General features: G+C 38.8%; 1 protein-coding gene across 2 annotated transcripts in view; it reads right to left on the bottom strand.

The window, feature by feature from the left end:
- Positions 1 to 1,629: 1,629 nt before the first annotated feature.
- LOC5576325 (cyclic AMP response element-binding protein A) overlaps positions 1,630 to 19,832 on the bottom strand; it is a 334,313-nt gene continuing 316,110 nt past the window's right edge. For both annotated transcript variants that reach the window (XM_021855221.1, XM_021855222.1), the window contains 4 exons: positions 14,634 to 15,223; positions 14,037 to 14,573; positions 4,054 to 4,197; positions 1,630 to 3,986 (listed from right to left, as the gene is read on the bottom strand). In XM_021855221.1, coding sequence (XP_021710913.1) covers positions 3,789 to 3,986; positions 4,054 to 4,197; positions 14,037 to 14,573; positions 14,634 to 15,223 — 1,469 coding nt within the window. In that variant the 3' untranslated portion in view covers positions 1,630 to 3,788. The remainder of the gene's footprint in view (positions 3,987 to 4,053; positions 4,198 to 14,036; positions 14,574 to 14,633; positions 15,224 to 19,832) is intronic.

The following is a 19,832-nucleotide window of genomic DNA, read 5'->3' as shown; positions in this document are numbered from 1 at the left end:
TGAGAAGTATTCTACAAAACTTGTACTAAAATTTTGCTTTTCAACTGTCTACAAACGCAAAAAATCCTTTTTTGAATTTCTGGAATTTCCAGAAAACACTGGCTTAACTAATTTTTATTAGAATTCCGTGGAAATCTAAAGTTTATTTCTAATGATTCATCTAGAAATTGTAAACAAGGATTTATTCAGAATTCTTTTCGACAATTCCACCAGCAATTTCCATAGTGATGAATATGAGAGAAAAAAAAGTCTACTAAGGAGACAAAAGTCGACTAACTTGCATACGATTACCATCTCGTGGCACGTGAGGTCAAATTAAGTCGTCTCCATTCACCCCTATCCGAGAATAAGCTGAAGTGAAACTCTTACGATTTTTTCAGGAGCTCCTTAAAGGATTCTTTCGAACGCTTTCCAAGATTCCCATCAGATTCAGATGGTTTTTGGAAGCTCTCTCGGAATTTCTCGAAAGATCGTTCCACCATTGTTTCTTGCAAAAAAATTCTTCAGAGATAGCTCCAAGATACTTCAAAAGAACTTTTTAAAAATACATCAACGAATATTTCCTTAAATGGATATTGTAGATACTTCTCCAATGTTTTCTCTGAGAAGTCTCTAAGAAATCCCTCTAGAAATTTTTCGTAAACTCCTCCACGGATTTCACCAGGAATCTCTCTGAGAGACATCTCGGATTCCCAAAGAGATTCCTCGTACAATTTTTTCAGAGAATTTTCACATTTATTTTTAGGTTATCTTTGTGACATTTCTCCTAAGATCCTTGCAGAAATCCGTCTCGACTTTTCTCAAAGAAATCTAAGAAAATTTCTTCCTCGTCTTATATTTTATCATGGAATATTCTTAGAGATTCCTTCGCCTGTTTCTGCTAATATTTCTCCTTTATTTTTCAAAAACTCCATGGAGTTAACCAGAACAAAATAAACAATTATTCAAGAAACACCTTCATGGTTACCTTTCAAGTTTCATCGAATATCTATCAAGAAAGGCAGTATGAAATTTCACAAATCCAAAAATCCGTGCAAAATTCCTGACTATAGATATTGCTAGATTATCTAGAGTAGTTCTTTTCCCGGAATTCCTCGAGAAAATTCTATAGAATTCTAGGGACGGACCTGGTTTAGCGGTTAGAACACACGCCTCTCACGCCGAGGAACTAGGATCGAATCCCATCCCCGAGATAGCCACTAATGGCTTAAAGTTATAGTGAAGACTTGCTTTGAAAGGGAACTCAAGCCGTTGGTCCCGAGATGGACTGACCCAAAGCTTAAAATCTCGTTGGTAAAGATAAAAAAGCAAACAAAACACTTTTTTACTTTTTCCTCCAAACACTCTTCTGAGAAATTTTTAAGAAATAAGTCTGGATATTCATCCATTGACTCCTTCAGAGATTTTCTAAAAATTTCCCATAGCTGTCTTTTGCTCTAGGAATTGTCGAAATATATAGAATCGAGATACACATTTGTTTATTCCAAAACCAACAAACCGTCATAATTTGCCGAGTTCAAACATTCGTTCAAAAACCAAGCTACACTCAACCGCACAGATTCGTTACATGAGAGTGCGATTGTTTTTCAGTGCATTCTTCCAGTCATGCGAGCAGGAAGAGTACACATATATCTTTAAATGTAGGCTTATATCAGTCATTAGAACAACGCTCAAAAACTTATCCGCTAGGTTCCTATCAACTAGAATGTTATCTGTTTCTTCTTGTGAACTTAAACGCTAAAAGTACTGCTTCGAACTAATAGTCTCCTTTCGTCGTTTCTAAACTCAAACTCTAATCCTAATAATTAAAATGGCAGAAAAAGTTTTCAATTTTCACTTATGTATCTGTTCTATCGCAATCCATCACGATAGCAGTAATAGTAATAGTAGACGGCGGAGGTGATTTTTTAAATCACGCATAATGCTTCCACCGGTTAAGTTTCTCTCTTTAGGGAGGCCTTCGCTTATGTGGTTTAAATAGTGTAGAAAAGGTCTCGCAAGACGTTCGTTCATGCTTCTTATCAGACGGTTAGATCTATTCGTTTCCTCGGTAAAATAATTCCTCGATACGTAATTATCTCAATAAAGATCTTTGTAAATCTAGCAAAGTTCTCGGCTTCGTTTCCTATTTTCACTTTTCACTAAGCTTCCTAATGTTTGGTTAATCTACGTTGTTTGTAGCAAGTACAATGTACACTTTTATATAAAATATATTCTCTTTTTTGCTGAATTATCACCTAAGTGACATTTGTGATTCAATAACCTAACCTAAAAAAACATTGTCCTTATCATTTTCTAGCTGAAAAACTATTCTTTTCCTATCAAATCTGTAAATCCTTAAGCAATAAGTTAACAATAAATTCAAACGTGATTCAATCGTAAGTACTCGCACTTTCCTAAATTTTGCTCTCGATTATGAAACATGCAATCCAAAATTTTGTGTGAATTGTCTATGAGGGCGACACTTGAAATGAGCCGAAACGTGATTTTTGAAAAACAAAAAAATAATTTCCCTTAAATGCGACTGCCAATGAATTTCAACATGAAAAATATTTATATCGTAACTCCGTTCTCGCGATGGAGAACCGAAGCGCAATGGAAATGGAAATTTTGAATACTTTTTAATACGCACGCACGCATCAAGGAATACACACGTGTGCGTGTAGATGTGTTTTGTAAAGATACAGCGGTATTTACAACTGATGCGCCACTGCCAATCGGACTCACGATTTATGTCTGTCAGTTGGTCAATTGGTTGGCTGTTACCCGGATAGTCCACTTTATCTTCCTGTTTTAAAGGTTCTGTGTCAGTATATGTACAAGCACACAATCACTCAGAAACGTAATCTATACAACTGATTCTAATATTAAACCTGCACAAAAATGCGTAACGAAAAATGTTACTCAAATCAACCGTTGCGAAGGGTAGAACTTCAAATTACTCAGAGGAAACCACTTAAATTTGTCCTGAAACAAAAAACAATCTTACGAACTAGCGATGAAATTAGCAAACGGATTTCTCCCAGTGTATGTGCAATAGTAGCTTTATGGACGCTTTTCGTTCACACGCGATCGTCCGTTCTCAAAAGGGAGCAAAGTAGGCGAACTCACATGTGAATGCATTGTGCGGTGAGAGCTTTGGCGCGCAACTTGCGAACGTCACTCACTCTTTCGGTCAGTTTTGGAACTACCACAGATAAGGGGGAATGTCGTTCAAGGCACACGCTTTGATTTATCGTTTCTGTTTGTCAGCGGTTCAGCATATCTTCCTATGTACAGCACTTATTTTTGCATTTCTGTTTTCCTTAAACATAAAAAATCATAAATTATCTCCATAGCAGTTTTGCAACAAGTATTCGCTAAACCTATATCCTAATGGAATGCACTATGTTTCACCCGATTGAGTGTTTATCTCTCCGGCGTAATATCCGTTGTCTTGTTGGCAATTTGAACCAAAGCTTGGTTGATCACAAACCCGAATAAATATCGATGTCCGGAACGGCTTCGAAACACCATCAAATATATATTGCACGGAATTTTTATCGACTTTTTGCTTCATCTAAAACAAACTCAACAAGTTCCTAAAATGTTCCTAACAAAACTCAACAACGCTCACATCCTGCTTGTCTTGCAATTGCGTCCCTTTGTCCTAGCAATAAAAAAAATAATTAACTACTTTGTACATGTTGTTACACTTTTAGGAAATCCACGAATGTTGCATTCCAAAGATGCACACAAATTAACAACGAGCGAGAACTAATCTGTCCATATCGCGCGGTGCGCTGCATTTACATCTTCCGGACGTTTTGCTGTCGACTGACGAGGGCGCGCAGTTTGGCCAGCTCGGTCATAAGATTCTGATTGGAGTCCTCCAGCGACTCCACCCGCTTCCGGTAGTCGAGATTTTCCGACACCAGAATTTCGACGCGGCGCTCGAGCTGGTCCATGTATTCTTTCTTTTTCCTTCGGCTTTCCTGGGCGGAGATCTGGAAGCAGGGAATGGAAATGTGATTTAATGTTGAACAGTGGGATATTGGCATGATTGTGGCTTACCTTGTTCTTGATCTTCCGTCGGATTTTCTTGAGGGATTTTTCCTCGGCTTTGGTGAGCGGCAGCCGGGTTGGGATGGGGTAGCCTTCGGCAACGAGAGTTCTTTTTTCTTCCTCCGTCAGGATTAGCGTGCCCGTGGATCCTTTCTGCAATAAGATAAATTAAAATTTGTACGATAAGTTGGCTTAATTCTGAGCTGTTTATTAAATGTTGTGGAGCATTTACAACTAGAAAAGCTTAAGCCCAGAATATAATGAATTGACCAAACGGCAGTACATAGGATTTGGAAGCATAAAAAATGAGATGGTAAACACATTATGTCACGCTAAATTTCGACTTTTTGAACCCCTCTCCCCCCTTTGTCACGTTTTTTTTTTTTGTATGAGTCCATCGAAAATTTTGGAGTCTGTTCGACAGAAATTCATCGTTAATATTTCAAGAAGTTTTGCTTTAGAAGAACAAAAAGTTATGCTAGTCATATTATTTATTTTTGTGGATCTTAGCTAGCCAACATGATTGCAAGTCCTCCAATTACTCCTTGGAGTTTGGGACTCTACCTGAGCAAATGGAGATCTAATCAGTATTTCCAAGCATCACGACATCTCCTAACTCTGGCCACTTAAAAGATTTTTTTGTAACAACTATTGTTCCATTATTTTATCCAAAAAGTTCCTGGAATATGTAACTGCAATATACTTTCGTGTTAACGGATTCTTTGACGTTTTTTTTTATATGGTACCGGTTCATATCTTTTCCTAGCAGTAAACTGACTTTTGTTATAATTTGTACCGATGCCCCAGGTCCTCCAAGGACTTCATCGATCTACAAGTCTAATGATACCTTATGATCTACAAGCGTGATCAATGGTCTATTGATAGTTTTTAAATATGGCAGTCTCTTAACCATTTATAAAAGTCATTCCGATGATTGATTTGTACGGATGTTTTTCGTCCTGTTAGGACTTCATTGAATATAGGCCTCGGGATCTACGACTGTAGTGATTTAAGGATAGTTTTCAAATACTCCAAAGACCCCTAACCATTCATGTGAGTACAGGGTTTTTTGTATTAATATGTGCGGTTGTTCTTGATCCTCCAAGATCTCTATCGAATATAGGTCTTAGGATCTACAGGCGTAGCCAATTATCAATAAAGATTGCAAAAGCCTCTAACGCAGTATTGTACTGAGTTGTGTCGATGTCCTTGGAGATTTTTTGTTTCGACATATAATTTTCACGCTTCATTTAAGAAAACGGTATATTGTACTGATTCTTATACATGTTCTTGACCCTTCGGAAGTCTCCATGTAATATTAATTGTTATTATATTCATCAAGATATGCGGTCAAATTTTCCATTTTTTTTCTGATCGTGTACTGGATTTAAAATTCTGTAAGGATAACTAATTGTGTTTAAAGATGTTAAAATCTTTTTTTTTTAGTTTTTTTTAAATTCTCACAATATGTCACTCATTACATATGTAGATCTAGGGACTTGTGTTCCAGATCAATGTGATAAAAATGAGAAACTCTGTTGAATACCACAATTTATCCACGTTAAAATAGTCTACCAAACCTACACTTTTATCTAAAAATATCGAGCAATCGGTTGTAGGGCTATAAAAAAAATAACACCGTCTACCAGCCAAAGGCTGCACAAACTAAACGATCACGAATAATAAGGGAACGGACCCAGTAGCCCAGTAGACCCAGTGTACTCCACCGACTGGAGCGGGAATCGAACTCACACCCAGTGGCACAATACATCTAAACTACTGACGCCGCTAATCGCACGACTACGAATCTAAGTAGTTCTTGTAGACAGGGTTGGGAAAAATATGAAATTCACTCTACAGTAGCCAAACAAAGCAACCCAAAACTACTGTAAAAAAATGTTCTATTTCCCACTGCATTTCCCGCATTTGACACTAACGATTTAGGAAATTCATTCACCCAACATAGGCTACTTGATGAGATTCACGTTTTTGAACTACTGTCCTGGGAACAGCCACGTGATTTTCGCGAAATTCAAGCCTACTACTATTACCATTCCCAGCACTGCTTGTAGACCTTGTTACCGGAAAATCATGCTTCAATATTTTCTGAGCTTATATTGAATTCATGTGTAGAGCTCTTTGATTGGTAATAAATTGTGCTCATAGTTTCTAAGACCCATATTTCAGGAAGAGCTTGGATGACCCAGATTGTTCGCGAAAGCCTTAGGCTACTAATTTTGTCTAGCTTTCATTCACTGATTTACTATGAGCATGAATTGTAGTAATAATTTACCAATATGTCACTTATTATGTATGAAGACCTAAAGGCCTATATTCCAGGAAGTACTTGGATGACTCAGAACATCGACAATACAACAACAAAACCAATGCAACATATTGCCTTGAACTTCTTTGTAATTTTCAATGTTCCATAGATCACTTTTGTAGATATGAAGAAAATATTTCAGAGTATTCTGGAGTTTTGGCCAGGTATGACCAAGAATATGTAACATTAATTTATAGTCAAACATGTGTGAAATAAAGCAAATGATCAAAGCATATCACGTTATTTCAGCAAAAATAATCATTCCAATCAATCGTTTTTTTAAGGATTGTCTTAACTCAATTTACGAACTTTGTAAATAAATTAAGGTTTTAGATTCACTTTAGGTAAGGTTCTAGTGTAATTCACTGGTCGGGAATAGCACCCATTGTACTCATCAATTAATCGTGGACGTGTTTTCAAACAATCGACTATAATGCAGTTCTTGACATAATGACCTGAAACAAATGTTGTAATAATCAATACTACAAGTTAAATCCTTCAAACATTTCTGAGCATGAACCAAGTTTTCAAACTCATCAATGCGTAACATATTATGCTCGTAGATATAAGGATCTATATTCTAGAAAGTTCTTGGATGAGCTAGATCAGTGGTTCTCAACCTTTGCGAAGCCGCGACCCCCTTTGAACCTTTACAAACGTCTCGCGGACCCCTACATATGGATGTCCTAAAAATCAATGTTTATGGAAATACTAATCTCTTATGATTATTTACGGTCGTCATGCGGTTGTCCATCGCCACGCTGTTGCTGAGAACGAAAAGCAAAGTTTTCTCAACGGTGTTTTACAAAATACCGTTTTGATTCATATTACGGACAGCTTCAAATTTCGGACACTCTACTTTGTATGGGAAACATTTCACACGAAATGTTTCAATATTTGCCGTTCTAAAGTTCTCAATTTCGAGGCTCTTTTTAGTAAGCTTTTTCCATAAATATCTTCGAAAATTTTTAATGCCCAACTACCTTGGATGTCCATTTAGTGGTCCGACGATTTCAATTGATGATTTGACTGTTCCATTAATGATTATCATGAGCTGTCCGGAATTCGATGCAAAGTGTCCGGAATATGAGGCAAAAATGAGGAAGCGTCCGGAATAAGAATCATGCAAAGGCCACACATTTTGATTTATTTAAAATGATTCAAGTTGCCGAAGCGTATTCTTTACCCACCATTCGAAAGATAAGGGCTTCTTACGCTCGATAACGCTAAGGTATCATACATAATGATTTATTTTGTATGCTCTATGCTGGGTTATACTTCACTGAGTGCTTAAGTGTCCGTAATATGAATCAAAACGGTACTCTATGCAAATGTTGAGATGTTATTTGATGTCCTGGGAAGGCATTCCTACAAATCATGTCTGTGAACCACAACAGATCTTAAGAAATGTTCAATACAAGAATCCTGCTAAGATCTTTTGGGGAGTTCACTAAGAATTGAGTCAAAAATCTGCCTAGTATTTTTCCAATAATACAATACGGAATTGCCATAATTGATCTTGACGAAATTCAACAATTTATGCAGGGGCAAGTAGGAACAACAGAACCTCGCATGTACGGTTCAGAATAAATTAAATAATTTTGGCATTTCCCAGATCCACTTTGATGGGAGGAATTTTCTAGAACGAATTGCCTGAAACTTAAAAATAAGAAGCGTTTGAAAACAATAAATATTGTGACCAAATATGCGCTGTCGAGATGAATCAGAAGTGCAAAGAATAAAATACTTCACATGCAAACATTCCTTATTCCGCTAATAAATCGTCAAAACTATTCCCAGGAATTAATTGCAGTTTTCGTGGGATCCTTAGAAGCCAACTATCCTCCGTTTGGAAGTTATCACAAGAATCGTCAGGGAATTTCCAAAATACTTGGATATCTTCAGGAGGCTGGCAAAATTTACCAAGAATAAAATCACAAATATTCCAGAAATTTCTTATGGATACCTCCCAGAATCATCATATTATTTCAATTTTCAAGATCTTACTGGATATAATTTGAATGGATGTTGAATAATTATAGCTGGCACACAATTTTTAACTGACAGGATCACATTGCAGATATTTCCCAGTACTTTAACAGTTGAAACAAATAAAATTTCGGTAGTTGTTAAACTTCCACTCGGCTGGTTGGCCGTAAACCACGATTCATAATTAAAACAAGTATTTATCGAGCAACGGACTCATGTTCCGTAACCGGTCGTTTGAGAACGTCGCGACCCATTGGAAGCCCACACAATAGAAACCTCAGCCAGCGCAGTTGCTGGCTAGTGTAGTGTGCTATTCCTATACCTAAAAAACAATGCGCTCTCGGGCTAGGCATTGGATATATATAGAAAGCGTTGTGTTTGGATGGGCATCTAATTCTTCCGAAAGAGGTGCACTTTGCGAAAGAGGACCACGTGATTATTGAGCTGAAATCGAATTCAGGTTAACTTCTGCGTTCATGAGTCCTCTCATGGCGTAGTGGTTAACGCGCCCCAACTAGAGATCGGGGAGTCGTGAGTTCGATTCTCACTGAGAAGACGTGTAACTTTTTCGCAAATCTTCACATCAATTTGTCCATCTAATCCAATTGCAAATTATAGTAGTTGTTAAACTTCCACTCGGCTGGTTGGCCGTAAACCACGATTCATAATTAAAACAAGTAAATAAAATAGGTTTCAATTTAAAAATACTTCACAGATCAATGGCTTCGCGGATCCCCTGAGAACTCTTCACGGCCCCCTAGGGGTCCGCGGATCACCGGTTGAGAACCCCTGAGCTAGATTGTCTACAATTTAACATAACAGGTAGCTTTTGGATGACTCAAAACATTTATTTATTATAACATAACAATACAACAATGAAATCAAAACAACATATTTCTCTGTACTTCATTGTATATGCAAACATTTTCAAAAGTTCATAGATCACGCTTGTAGATTTGGAAACTAAATTCTAGAGCTTAAGGCAGGTATGGCCAAAATTATGTATGATTATTTTATTAATAAAACACTTTTGAAATCAATTATAAAGAAGAAGTTGGAAATACTTCAAATTATTTCAGCGAATCTTATCGTTCTGATACATAATTTCCCATTCAATCATTTTAACTCAATTCACGAACTTCCCAAAAAGTAACGTAAATTCAATTTACATGAAAAAGGTAAATTGAGATTTTAGTTTACAGGGAGCCATCATAAATTCACTATAGAACTCGTTAATAATCCAAATAAAATTTCCAAAAAAAATTGGATGATAAGCTTGGAAACCATAAGTTTTCCACATAATTCACAAGGTTTTTGGTAGACCGAAACCTTCTCAAATCACAATAATTTAAAACTCTCAAAAAATAGGCGGGACAGCACCTCAAATTCGAAGGAGACGTGCACGAGTATTTTTTCTACACTGCACCCTGGCAGTGCTGACTCGTAATGTGCTTTGTACTGCGTGGTATCGAGTTGTCTCATTTTCACTCTTTACATTTTGTACACGCTTCAAAAATTCCACTTGAATTCGTTTCACTAATATGTGTCTGTCAAAACTCTTAAACACGATGAACATAACTCATCACCACCTAATGTGTCTGACTTTACTAAATATATTAAGATCCACATCTAGAAGTTTTTGCAAAAACTTATTCGGCTAGTCCGCCTTCAATGCATACCTAGCTGAAATTTCCCTAGAGTGAATTTTTGTGCTAGCTTTGTTTTGTCTCGCACAGAAGCAGACTGTCTCCTGCACTTTGCTTGAGTATACTCGCAAAGAATGGGAGACGCACAATTAATTTCGGAGTGGCACGCATATATTTTGCACGGCACTGAGTTTTCAAACATTTCCTGGTCGTAGACAGGTTAATCCTCAGTCAGGTTAGAATCTTTTGAAGATCTCATCCTTTAAAGCTTTCAGCATGAGTGTAGCAAGCACTTGAAATGGATTATTTCAAAATCAAGATATCGTTTTCTAAGGAAAAAAAAAAACAATCAGCCAAGATTTCAAGTACTTAAGAGTCACAGAAGTTCTGATATAAATGGCATTTTTAATGGATTTTTTGAATATGAAAACTTTTACCTTTTTCTGATCTCCTCTTCTCAAATCTTTGTCAGTATACAGCAAATTGGCGGCTATATCGGAAACTTATTGAACATATATTCAAAATTCCGAACGAAACGACGTTTATGACGTTTTTTATTACAAATTTCTGCAACTTTGTTCAAAATAATAGCTAGATAGTCATTTAACATAAATTATTGACGAAAAACAAAAACCAAACCTTTAAAAACTATCTACTTGAAAATAGGTCGGACTCGGTTATTTTTCGAACCCCCCTTTTCCTAAATCATTCATATTGTATATTGCAATACTAAATTATCGCAAAATTATGCATAAAAACTGAAAAACAAGAATATGACAAAATATATTCCGGATAATCAAGTCACCAGATAATCGAGTCCGACCTGTTCTATAAAAAATCTAGATCATGTTTAAAGAAATTTTCAAAAAAATTCAAAACTATGTACAATTGGGTCCTAAAATTTTTAATGAAATTTTGTTTTTATTTAATAACATGAAAAAGCATGTTACTGTAACTACTTCAGCAATTTTTCCCGCTCAAATAATGGCTATATCATGTTTAAACTTTAATTTAAAAATTTGGTCCATAAATGAACCTTGACACTTTTGATCATGTTTGACGTTCGCTTAGTCGACAAAAACACCACAGGGGTTTTAGATCGACCACTGGGGTTGTTCCTATCTGACGTTTCGTAAGGGACACGGAAAACAAAATACACCCAAAATTTGAGTTTAAGCCAATGGATGTGACAAAATCTAAAAAAATGTTTTTTGGGCTTAAACCAACGGAAAACATTAGAAAATTGAGTAAACATGTGTTTTTGGCCTAAACTTAAGCGTTTGGCACTAAAATTGGGCAGGGTTTTAGGACCCTATTGATATTCAATTATTATTCTTCTTGACATTACGTCCTCACAGGGACATAGCCTGCTTCTCAGCTTAGTGCTCTCATTAGCACTTCCAAATTGCCATTTTTTATTCCGTATATCCACGTATGCCAGGTACAATGATACTCTATGTCTAGGGAAGTCAAGAAAATTTCCGTTAAGAAAAGATGGACCGACCGGAAATCCAATTCAGACACCTTAAGCATGGCTTTGCTTTGTTGCCACGGACGTCACCACAAGGATAAGGAATTCAAAGCCTATTCAATTCTATTCTTTTCTCAAATTTTCTTCCATATTTTTCAACAAATAAGGAAGTTTTGCAACAAATAATAATAGTTGTTTAATAACAGTTTATTGTGCAGCAACAAGTTTCAGAAATCTTATTCAACAAACATGTTTGTTAGGATCTTCCAGAATAATTTCTTGGTTTGGTAACTGGAAACCATTTCAGAGGTACGTTAGGAAATATCTTGTGAATTTAGGAACTCCTTGTAACATCCGAGGAATTTTTGCGGGTACTGAAAATTCGCAGGAGAATCTTGGGGAGTGGGATACCAGCAGAATCTATGATGTCCTCATTTGTATCGCCATTCTGTCGGTTTTATTGTACTAACTAACAAGGCTTGAAAAAATTATTATTTTTCCACCCTTTAGTATTTAGGACATTTAAAAGGGGGAGGGGGGTTGATTTACGCACATAAAAAATGTGGTATCAGTTCACCAATTCTGCAAATCTATCGATCCCTGAAAATTTCTAACAAAAAATTTTAATGAAATCACGGACAAACAAGTAGAATAGTGATCAATTTAGAACATAGTACCGCCGAAAACATTAATGTCCATTATAAAAGAGCGCAACTAGAGTGTCTATCCCGGGACATCCAGGACAAAAAATCCCGGGATTTGAGAAATTTCGGGATTTCCCGTTTCCCGGGATTTTTTTCTGACATCCCGGGAATACCGGAATTCCCGAGATATATGTAGAATTTGATGAAAACCACTAGGGTAAAAGCACCAGTTTTGGCCAGCCTAGCCAGCCTGATTGGCTATGTAAAACAGTGTATAATCCACTATGGCTACAACTGGCGTATGGCCAAAACCGGTGCTTCTACCCTACTGCCCATAACTGCATATTTGTAACATTCGACAAAAGTAGGCACTGAGTAAATGGAACACCAAGTGTGCATTCTATGATAGTATGGAAAGACATAAAAATTTCAAAAAATTACCAGGAACTCAAAAGTGCTTATTTGATGCTGAAAATTTGTACAGCTCATGTCGCATATTGGGTGAATAGACAGAAAATAATTCTGATAGAAATTTCTTTACTGCTACATCACGAGGCTCATGCATAATCTCAATGTGACTATTATGCGGTTACCATTACCAATGTGACAAAACAACTTGGTATTTTTTCGAATTTTCTAGAACAAAATCACAGATTTTAGTTAGTTGATCGAAAGAATATAGCATTTGATGACTCTCCACGGTATTAACTCGAAATTGCTAAAAATGTCGAATGTGACAAACATGCAGTTATGGGCAGACTGAATTCCAATTAAAAACAATGACATTTTTCTTTACTGTCAACTTAATTTGATAAATTAGTATTTATAGTATGCTGAGATAACAAATTTTAAAGTACACCTAAACTTCCGAAATTCGCAAGTCAGTACCATCTGTAAAAGGTAGGCATTGAGAAAATTGACAGAGAAGTTTTCAATCTCGTTTTCCATACAAATATTCAAAAAGTTCCAGGAGATTAGAACATGTTTCGATCTTAATGAAATTTTCATAATTTGATTTTCACTCCGTTACCTTTTCAAGAAAAATATAAAGATGACCAACTAACGATTCATTTTTGTGTTACACGATGCGAAAATCTGCAGTGGGACTGACATGCGTTTACTTTTCGTTATGGGACAGTTCGACTTGGTGTTTTTCCTTATTTTAATATACAAAAAGTGATTTCTCGTTAGTGCAGCTGAAGGATCATTAGAAGTTATAATGAAAACTGATATCAACTCAATTTCAACCAAAATGCAGATGGCACTTGCGGCACGTAAACGGCAGTTATCTTTGATTTGATTCACTAATTCGGCAGTAAACTTCAGTCAATAATTTTCAGTAATTAAGTTTTAGCTTGATCTTCAATACCTTCAATGATCATTAATCGTTTCTTGTGTTTTGTAGTTTTTATAACTTTTCAAATGTTAAAATTAAATTGCTTTTAAATTATGATTTAAGTTTTTATCCTAATTCCAGGAACTGGCCGGGACACGGGCACTCTAGGCGCAACATACGCATTTCAGCTTTGCGATAGATCATGAATACGAATTTCATTACAATCTCCGCTTGTAGATATTTTTAGCAACGTAATTACCGTTTTCTATGATTCCAATCAATAACCTTACAAGAAACTGCAGAAATTCTAGTTTTAATGCGTAACGCAGGAGCTCCTTATGGAATTTTTAAAGATTGAAAATGATTCTGAATTCTCATCCATCCCAGGCACAATTCAACAAATTTTCTACCTGGGAGAGCTTATACCCTTCTATTGATTAGTACAGTTAGTTTTCAAATGGTCCAAATAAACCGGAGATGGACAGGAAAAGCAGACTTACAAGGGTTATTCCACCATTTTTACATATTTGTCTACTTCTCTAAAACCATAGAAAGTTCAATGAATTCATCTATAACTTACCGGTTGACTGCTGATCAGCGGCGTGTGAATCGGCTGCCTGGTGGTAGCATTCTGGTTCGCTGCGGCCGCCCGAGCTAAGCTAGCCTGATGCTGCTGCTGCTGAATCGTGGGCGACGCAATCAATATCGAGGATCCATCCGGAGAGACAATTCCCGAAGCCGCGCTACTGTTGTGCACCGAAGTCCTTCGACTGCTGGGAGTACTTCCGCTGCTGCTACTGCTACTGCTACTGCTGCTGCTGCTGCTCATGCTCGGTGAGATCACTGTGGGCGGGGACATGGGCGACGTGTGATGCTCCGGACTTTGGTTGCCCTCGGATTCGTCACTCGGTAGCGACGAGGGAGGCGTGGGAGGTAGACCGAACGAAGCGGACGACTGCGGTTCCATTTTGATGTTCAACTTGGACATCACAATCTTGGAAGTCGCGGCGGGTGTGGACGGAGTGCTGGCTGTCGTACAGATGGCATTGCCATTGATGACGATCTGCTGACTCTTCAGAAGACTTTGCGAGGCGGGTGTGAGCTGGAGGGTTCCATTCTGGAGTGGAGAGTATTTGGTAAGTTTGGTGGATTTGGGGTACCTTGAGATTGATACTACCTTGTGTTCCAACACCAAGTCGGACTGTGTGTAAGCAGCCATGTTGGCGAGGTTCACCGTTGATATGGTGTAACCGTTGACTAACGCTGTTCCGCCCGCTCCAGGTCCGGCTGGTGAGGGAGGACAACTCGAGCTTGGGGACATGGGTTCTTCTTTGACGGTGAGCTCATCGATTTCGATATCGGATGCTACGCTGCCGGAGCTTGAGGAGGATGAGTCATTCGAACAGCTTCGTTTGCTGCTGATCCCTGCACTCAGAAGGAGACTATCCTTGGTGAGGTTGTTGTTGAGGGTGAGGTGGTTGTTGTTTAAGCTGATCGGATGACCTAGCACTAGCTGCGGGTGAGAAGTTTGGCTGCTGTTCGACTGATGCTGCTGCTGTTGTTGCTGTTGGTGCAGTGCACTGAGCAGACTTAAGCTTCCGCTGGAGATACTTTTGAAGGCAGGAATGTTCTGACCGCTGAAAGCTGAGAGGACGGTGTTTCCTGCTGTCGAAATCAGCGCGGGATTCGTCTGATTCCTGTGAATGATGTGTTGTTTGTTCTGTGCTGTGCTCATACTGATGGCTGGGTAGCATTCCTCATCCATGTCTAAAAAAGAAGAAGAAAGATATTGCTGAGAAACAATGTCTAGGGGAATTAATATTCCAAAGAGAGAGCGATGAATTTTGACGATAATCTGTAATTTGAAACAAGTAAAAGCAGTGACAAAAATCATCCAATTCGGACTGATATACAGAGCTCTAAACTTGGGCATTTTGTATTTGTAGGACATTTTGCTATTTATTTATTTATTAATTTACTAACTTTTGTCACTGAATTTACCGTTGAAATTTTGATTGTCGAATGATGCCGAAGCCGTAAATTATCCTACAATGTATCAAAATTATGTTTCTCCTTTTGAAAAAACTTGAATTCAATCCAAAAACGAGCTTTTCCATCAATTAACCCACAGACGCTGGAATTCAATCGAACACTTCTGGTGTCTGGCAGCGATGTCAACTTAGCACGTGTTTACATCCAATTAAAATCATGGAATGACGACGACGATGAAACAAGAAAAGCTACCCCCAATACATAGCGATAGATGCAAGAAATTTCGCTTCATCGAGAGGAATGAATGGTTCGACGCTGCTGATGGAAAACCGGTAAGCTATGGTAGCGCTTTAACTGGCAACACATGAAACGCGCCGTTTGTCGTCGTTAGTGACAGAAGTGGCGGATAACTATCAGCTGATGATAGGTTGGTTATTGACGGTAATAGAAACAAAAAAATAACCGGAGAAAAATCATCTCTAATAAAGGGAAAATTGTTTTAATGAATTGCTCTTGTCTTCGTATGGTGTGTGCGGTTATGCCACTAGTCGTTGCTACGCGCGTGTTTCCGACAAAGCACGACACACCGAACGGATAAGCCCATTAATTTATTAATGAAAAACTTCGACAGCGTTCGAATCAAAGCTATCATTTTTTTTTTTGCTTCGAACTCTAGAGTCAAATTGCTCAGAAGGTGGGTGGACGGGTTCGAATGGAAACGGAGGCGGGAAATACATGCTCATAAATCCATGCGAATCACTTCCACCACCGTCGTCGATTGGAGGCTCGTCAGATGCGTTGGCTGCTACGATGCACAGTGGATCAATTAAAAATTTGATGACTTTTATCGCCGTTGACGTCGTCATTATTGACGCGATGGATGTCATCGAAGTAGTTGGTGACGGGGATGCACCATGAGTGTAACGATTGATGAGTGATTGGAAGGACGCCTGCCATGTTATGCAGTTGGTACTGGATTAATCAGGTATCAGGTATCAGAAGGCCGGCTCCAAAGGCACGTTCCCCACCAGTTGGGAGATTTGTGCCATCGCCATATTTGAGCCTATTTCATCATCTACCCGATGGGAGAGGAAAGGGAAGGGAAAGATGGGAGGAAATAGGAGTGGGTCCCTTGAAGAGGGAAGATCGCATAAGCGAAATGAGAGCATGTAGCTCCATACCACAATGGGTTCGAACAGCGCCCTAAAAAGGGCACTGCAAAACGCGTGAGCGTAAAGAGAGCCTATAGCTCATTACCACAGCGGGTTAAGAATAACAGGATGTCCTGAAGATTCAGGCTTCTGTATTCAGTTTCACTTAATAAGTGTTTACCAAGTAATTGGAATCGCATTTGCGCAAAAACTGGACAGTTACATATCAGGTGATACGAAGTTCCATAATCGGAGTCACAACTATCACACACAAATGAGTCAGCACGCTGAATATTTGCCATGTGATAGTTGAGTCGGCAGTGGCCTGTCAACGCTCTGACCAAGAGACTGCAATTCTGCTTTGACAGATTTGTTAAATACTTCGCCACCTTTGGAGATGGCTCAGTAATATACAATTTTGTTTGACGACACGACTCCAAACTATTCCAATATTGCTTGTGCTGAGTTGCCGCCCAAGAGTTTATCTGAAGCTTCACCCAGCACTTCGAAATTGGAATAGCCGGCTCAGGGCCAATGAAGTCATGCGATGCTCCATCGCGAGCTAGCTCATCAGCCAATTCATTTCCAGCGATGGAAGAATGGCCAGGTACCCATACAAAGTTTACAGAGTTGACTGAATTCAGTTCCTCAATTTGAGTTCGACATGCGATAACAAGCTTCGACCTTGAGTTGGCCGAAGCGAGAGCTTTTATAGCAGCCTGACTATCTGAACAGAAGTATATGACTTTACCCATTACGCGCTGTTGAAGTGCTGATTGCACTCCACACATAAGAGCAAATATTTCCGCCTGAAAAACGGTGCAGTTTCTACCAAGTGAGTAAAACTGATTCAGCCTTAGCTCACGAGAATATACTCCTGCACCAGCTCTACCTTCAAGAAGGGAGCCATCAGTGTAACATACTATATTGTTTGATATACTTCTTTCCAAATAGCCAGACGTCCACTCTTCCCGTGAAGGGAATTGTGTGGTAAATGTCCTGTAAGGAAAGTTACAAGCAATTGTGAGATCACTTGGAGCAAGGACAATTTTGTCCCAATTCACCAAAAGTGGAAACAACGAAGTGTGTGTAGATCTACGATTCACTGGATTTTTCTCCAGTAGATCCAGTACCCATAAACGGTAAGAGCAAGAAAGTGCTTCTTGTTTAAGATATATGTGTAGTGGCGCAACGTCGAAAAGGGCCTCGAGCGCTGCTGTGGGAGTTGTAGAGAACGCACCAGACATCGCCATCAAGCACATCCTTTGGAGATGGCCCAATTTTGATTGGATTGTTCTCACTTCGCCCTTTTGCCACCACACAAGACATCCATATGCCAATATTGGTCGAACAACTGTTGTGTAAATCCATTTGATATATTTGGGTTTGAGGCCCCAAGTTTTACCAAAGGTTCGCCGGCATTGACCGAAGGCCATGCAAGCTTTTTTGACTCTGAAATCAATGTGAGGTGTCCATGAAAGTTTGGAATCTAGAATGACTCCGACATACTTTACTTGATCAGTCACATTAATCTCAGTGCCAAAAAGACGTAAAGGTCGAATTCCATCGCGGTTTCGTCTTTCCGTAAAAAGAACAATAGATGTTTTATTCGGGTTAACCGAAAGGCCATATTGGCGACACCAACTCTCGACTACCTGAAGAGCACTTTGCATCAGGTCGAATAGGGTGCTTATGCACATACCAACTATCAGAGCTAGATAGTCGTCGGCAAATCCATAAGTTGGAAAACCGCAATTATTGAGTTGCCTCAATAGCGTATCTGCTACGAGATTCCACAAAAGTGGTGACAAGACTCCCCCTTGGGGGCATCCGCAAACACTCAATTTTCGAATCGCTGATTGACGCAATGTCGAGAAGAGATGTCGGTTTTTGAGCATTTGATGAATCCAATTGGTAATCATTGTAGGTAGCCCATGGTTTCGTGCGGCTTCCAATATGGCATCGAAAGACACGTTATCAAAGGCACCCTCAATATCCAAGAAAACACCCAAGCACGATTGCTTCTGAGCGAATGCTTTCTCGATATCGTATACAACTTTGTGTAAAAGAGTCACAGTGGACTTTCCAGATTGGTAAGCATGTTGATTCACATGAAGAGGCATGTTTGCCAAATAAACATCACGGATGTGATGATCGATAATCCGTTCCAGACATTTCAGAAGAAAAGAGGTCAGACTGATTGGTCTAAAACTCTTCGCTTCCTCATACGACGCACGTCCTCCTTTTGGGATAAACTTTACAGTAATATCACGCCAGGATTTGGGAATGTACCCGGTAGCAAAACTGCTTACAAGTAGCTTTTTCAAAACATGTTTGATAGACTCAAATCCCTTTTGGAGCAGAACAGGATAAATCCCATCCGCTCCTGGAGATTTGAAAGGAGCAAAACTATTAAGTGCCCATTGAATCGATTCAGTAGTTACGATACTGCGAGCCGAGGCCAGAGACTCGTAACTACATGAAAAGACATTTGATTCATCCGTAGATGCTATGTCCACACATCCGGGGAAGTGTGTATTGAATAAACATTCTAAAACTTCTTCATCGGAAGAAGTAAAGTCACCATTAGGTAAGCGAATTTCGTTCACTTGGAAATCCTTAGATTTTGCAAGAATTTTGTTCAACCGACTGACTTCACTCAAACTGGAAACATTTGTACAAAGGTTTTTCCAGCCGGATCGTTCAGCAGAACGAAGAGCCTTCTTGTAAGCCTTGCGAGCTGACTTGAACGACTCTGATCCAGCTGAACGGCGTCTGTTCCAACTCCTTCTACATTGTTTCCTGAGTCTAGTCAGATCGGAATTCCACCATGGGGTCCCTCTTGTAGTCTTTACAGACCGCAGAGGACATGCTTCTTCAAAAGCTTCCATAATGTAGGATGTTGTAGTATCAACGGCATCATCCAGATCACTTGGATTTTCAATGGACGGAGAATATCCATGAAATTTGGTCGCAACCAATTCAATGTAGAGTTCCCAGTTTGTTGACCGGGGATTCCTAAAACGCAAAGTCTGCGCAGTTACATTTGAATGTTCAAAGAAGATGTAGCGATGATCAGATAATGATTCCTCATCGGATACATGCCAATTCGTCAACTCGTGACTGATTCTATTCGAGCAGAGCGTTATGTCTAACACTTCTTCTCTATTAGAAACCATGAAGGTTGGGCGATTGCCTATGTTAAGTAATCCAAGGTCTGTACTACTTAAGTA

Source organism: Aedes aegypti, chromosome 3, assembly GCF_002204515.2.
Source record: "Aedes aegypti strain LVP_AGWG chromosome 3, AaegL5.0 Primary Assembly, whole genome shotgun sequence".
NCBI classification, from domain to species: Eukaryota; Metazoa; Arthropoda; class Insecta; order Diptera; family Culicidae; genus Aedes; species Aedes aegypti.
The sequence above is the reverse complement of the archived record's forward strand: the minus strand, read 5'-3'. Positions and strand labels throughout refer to the sequence as shown.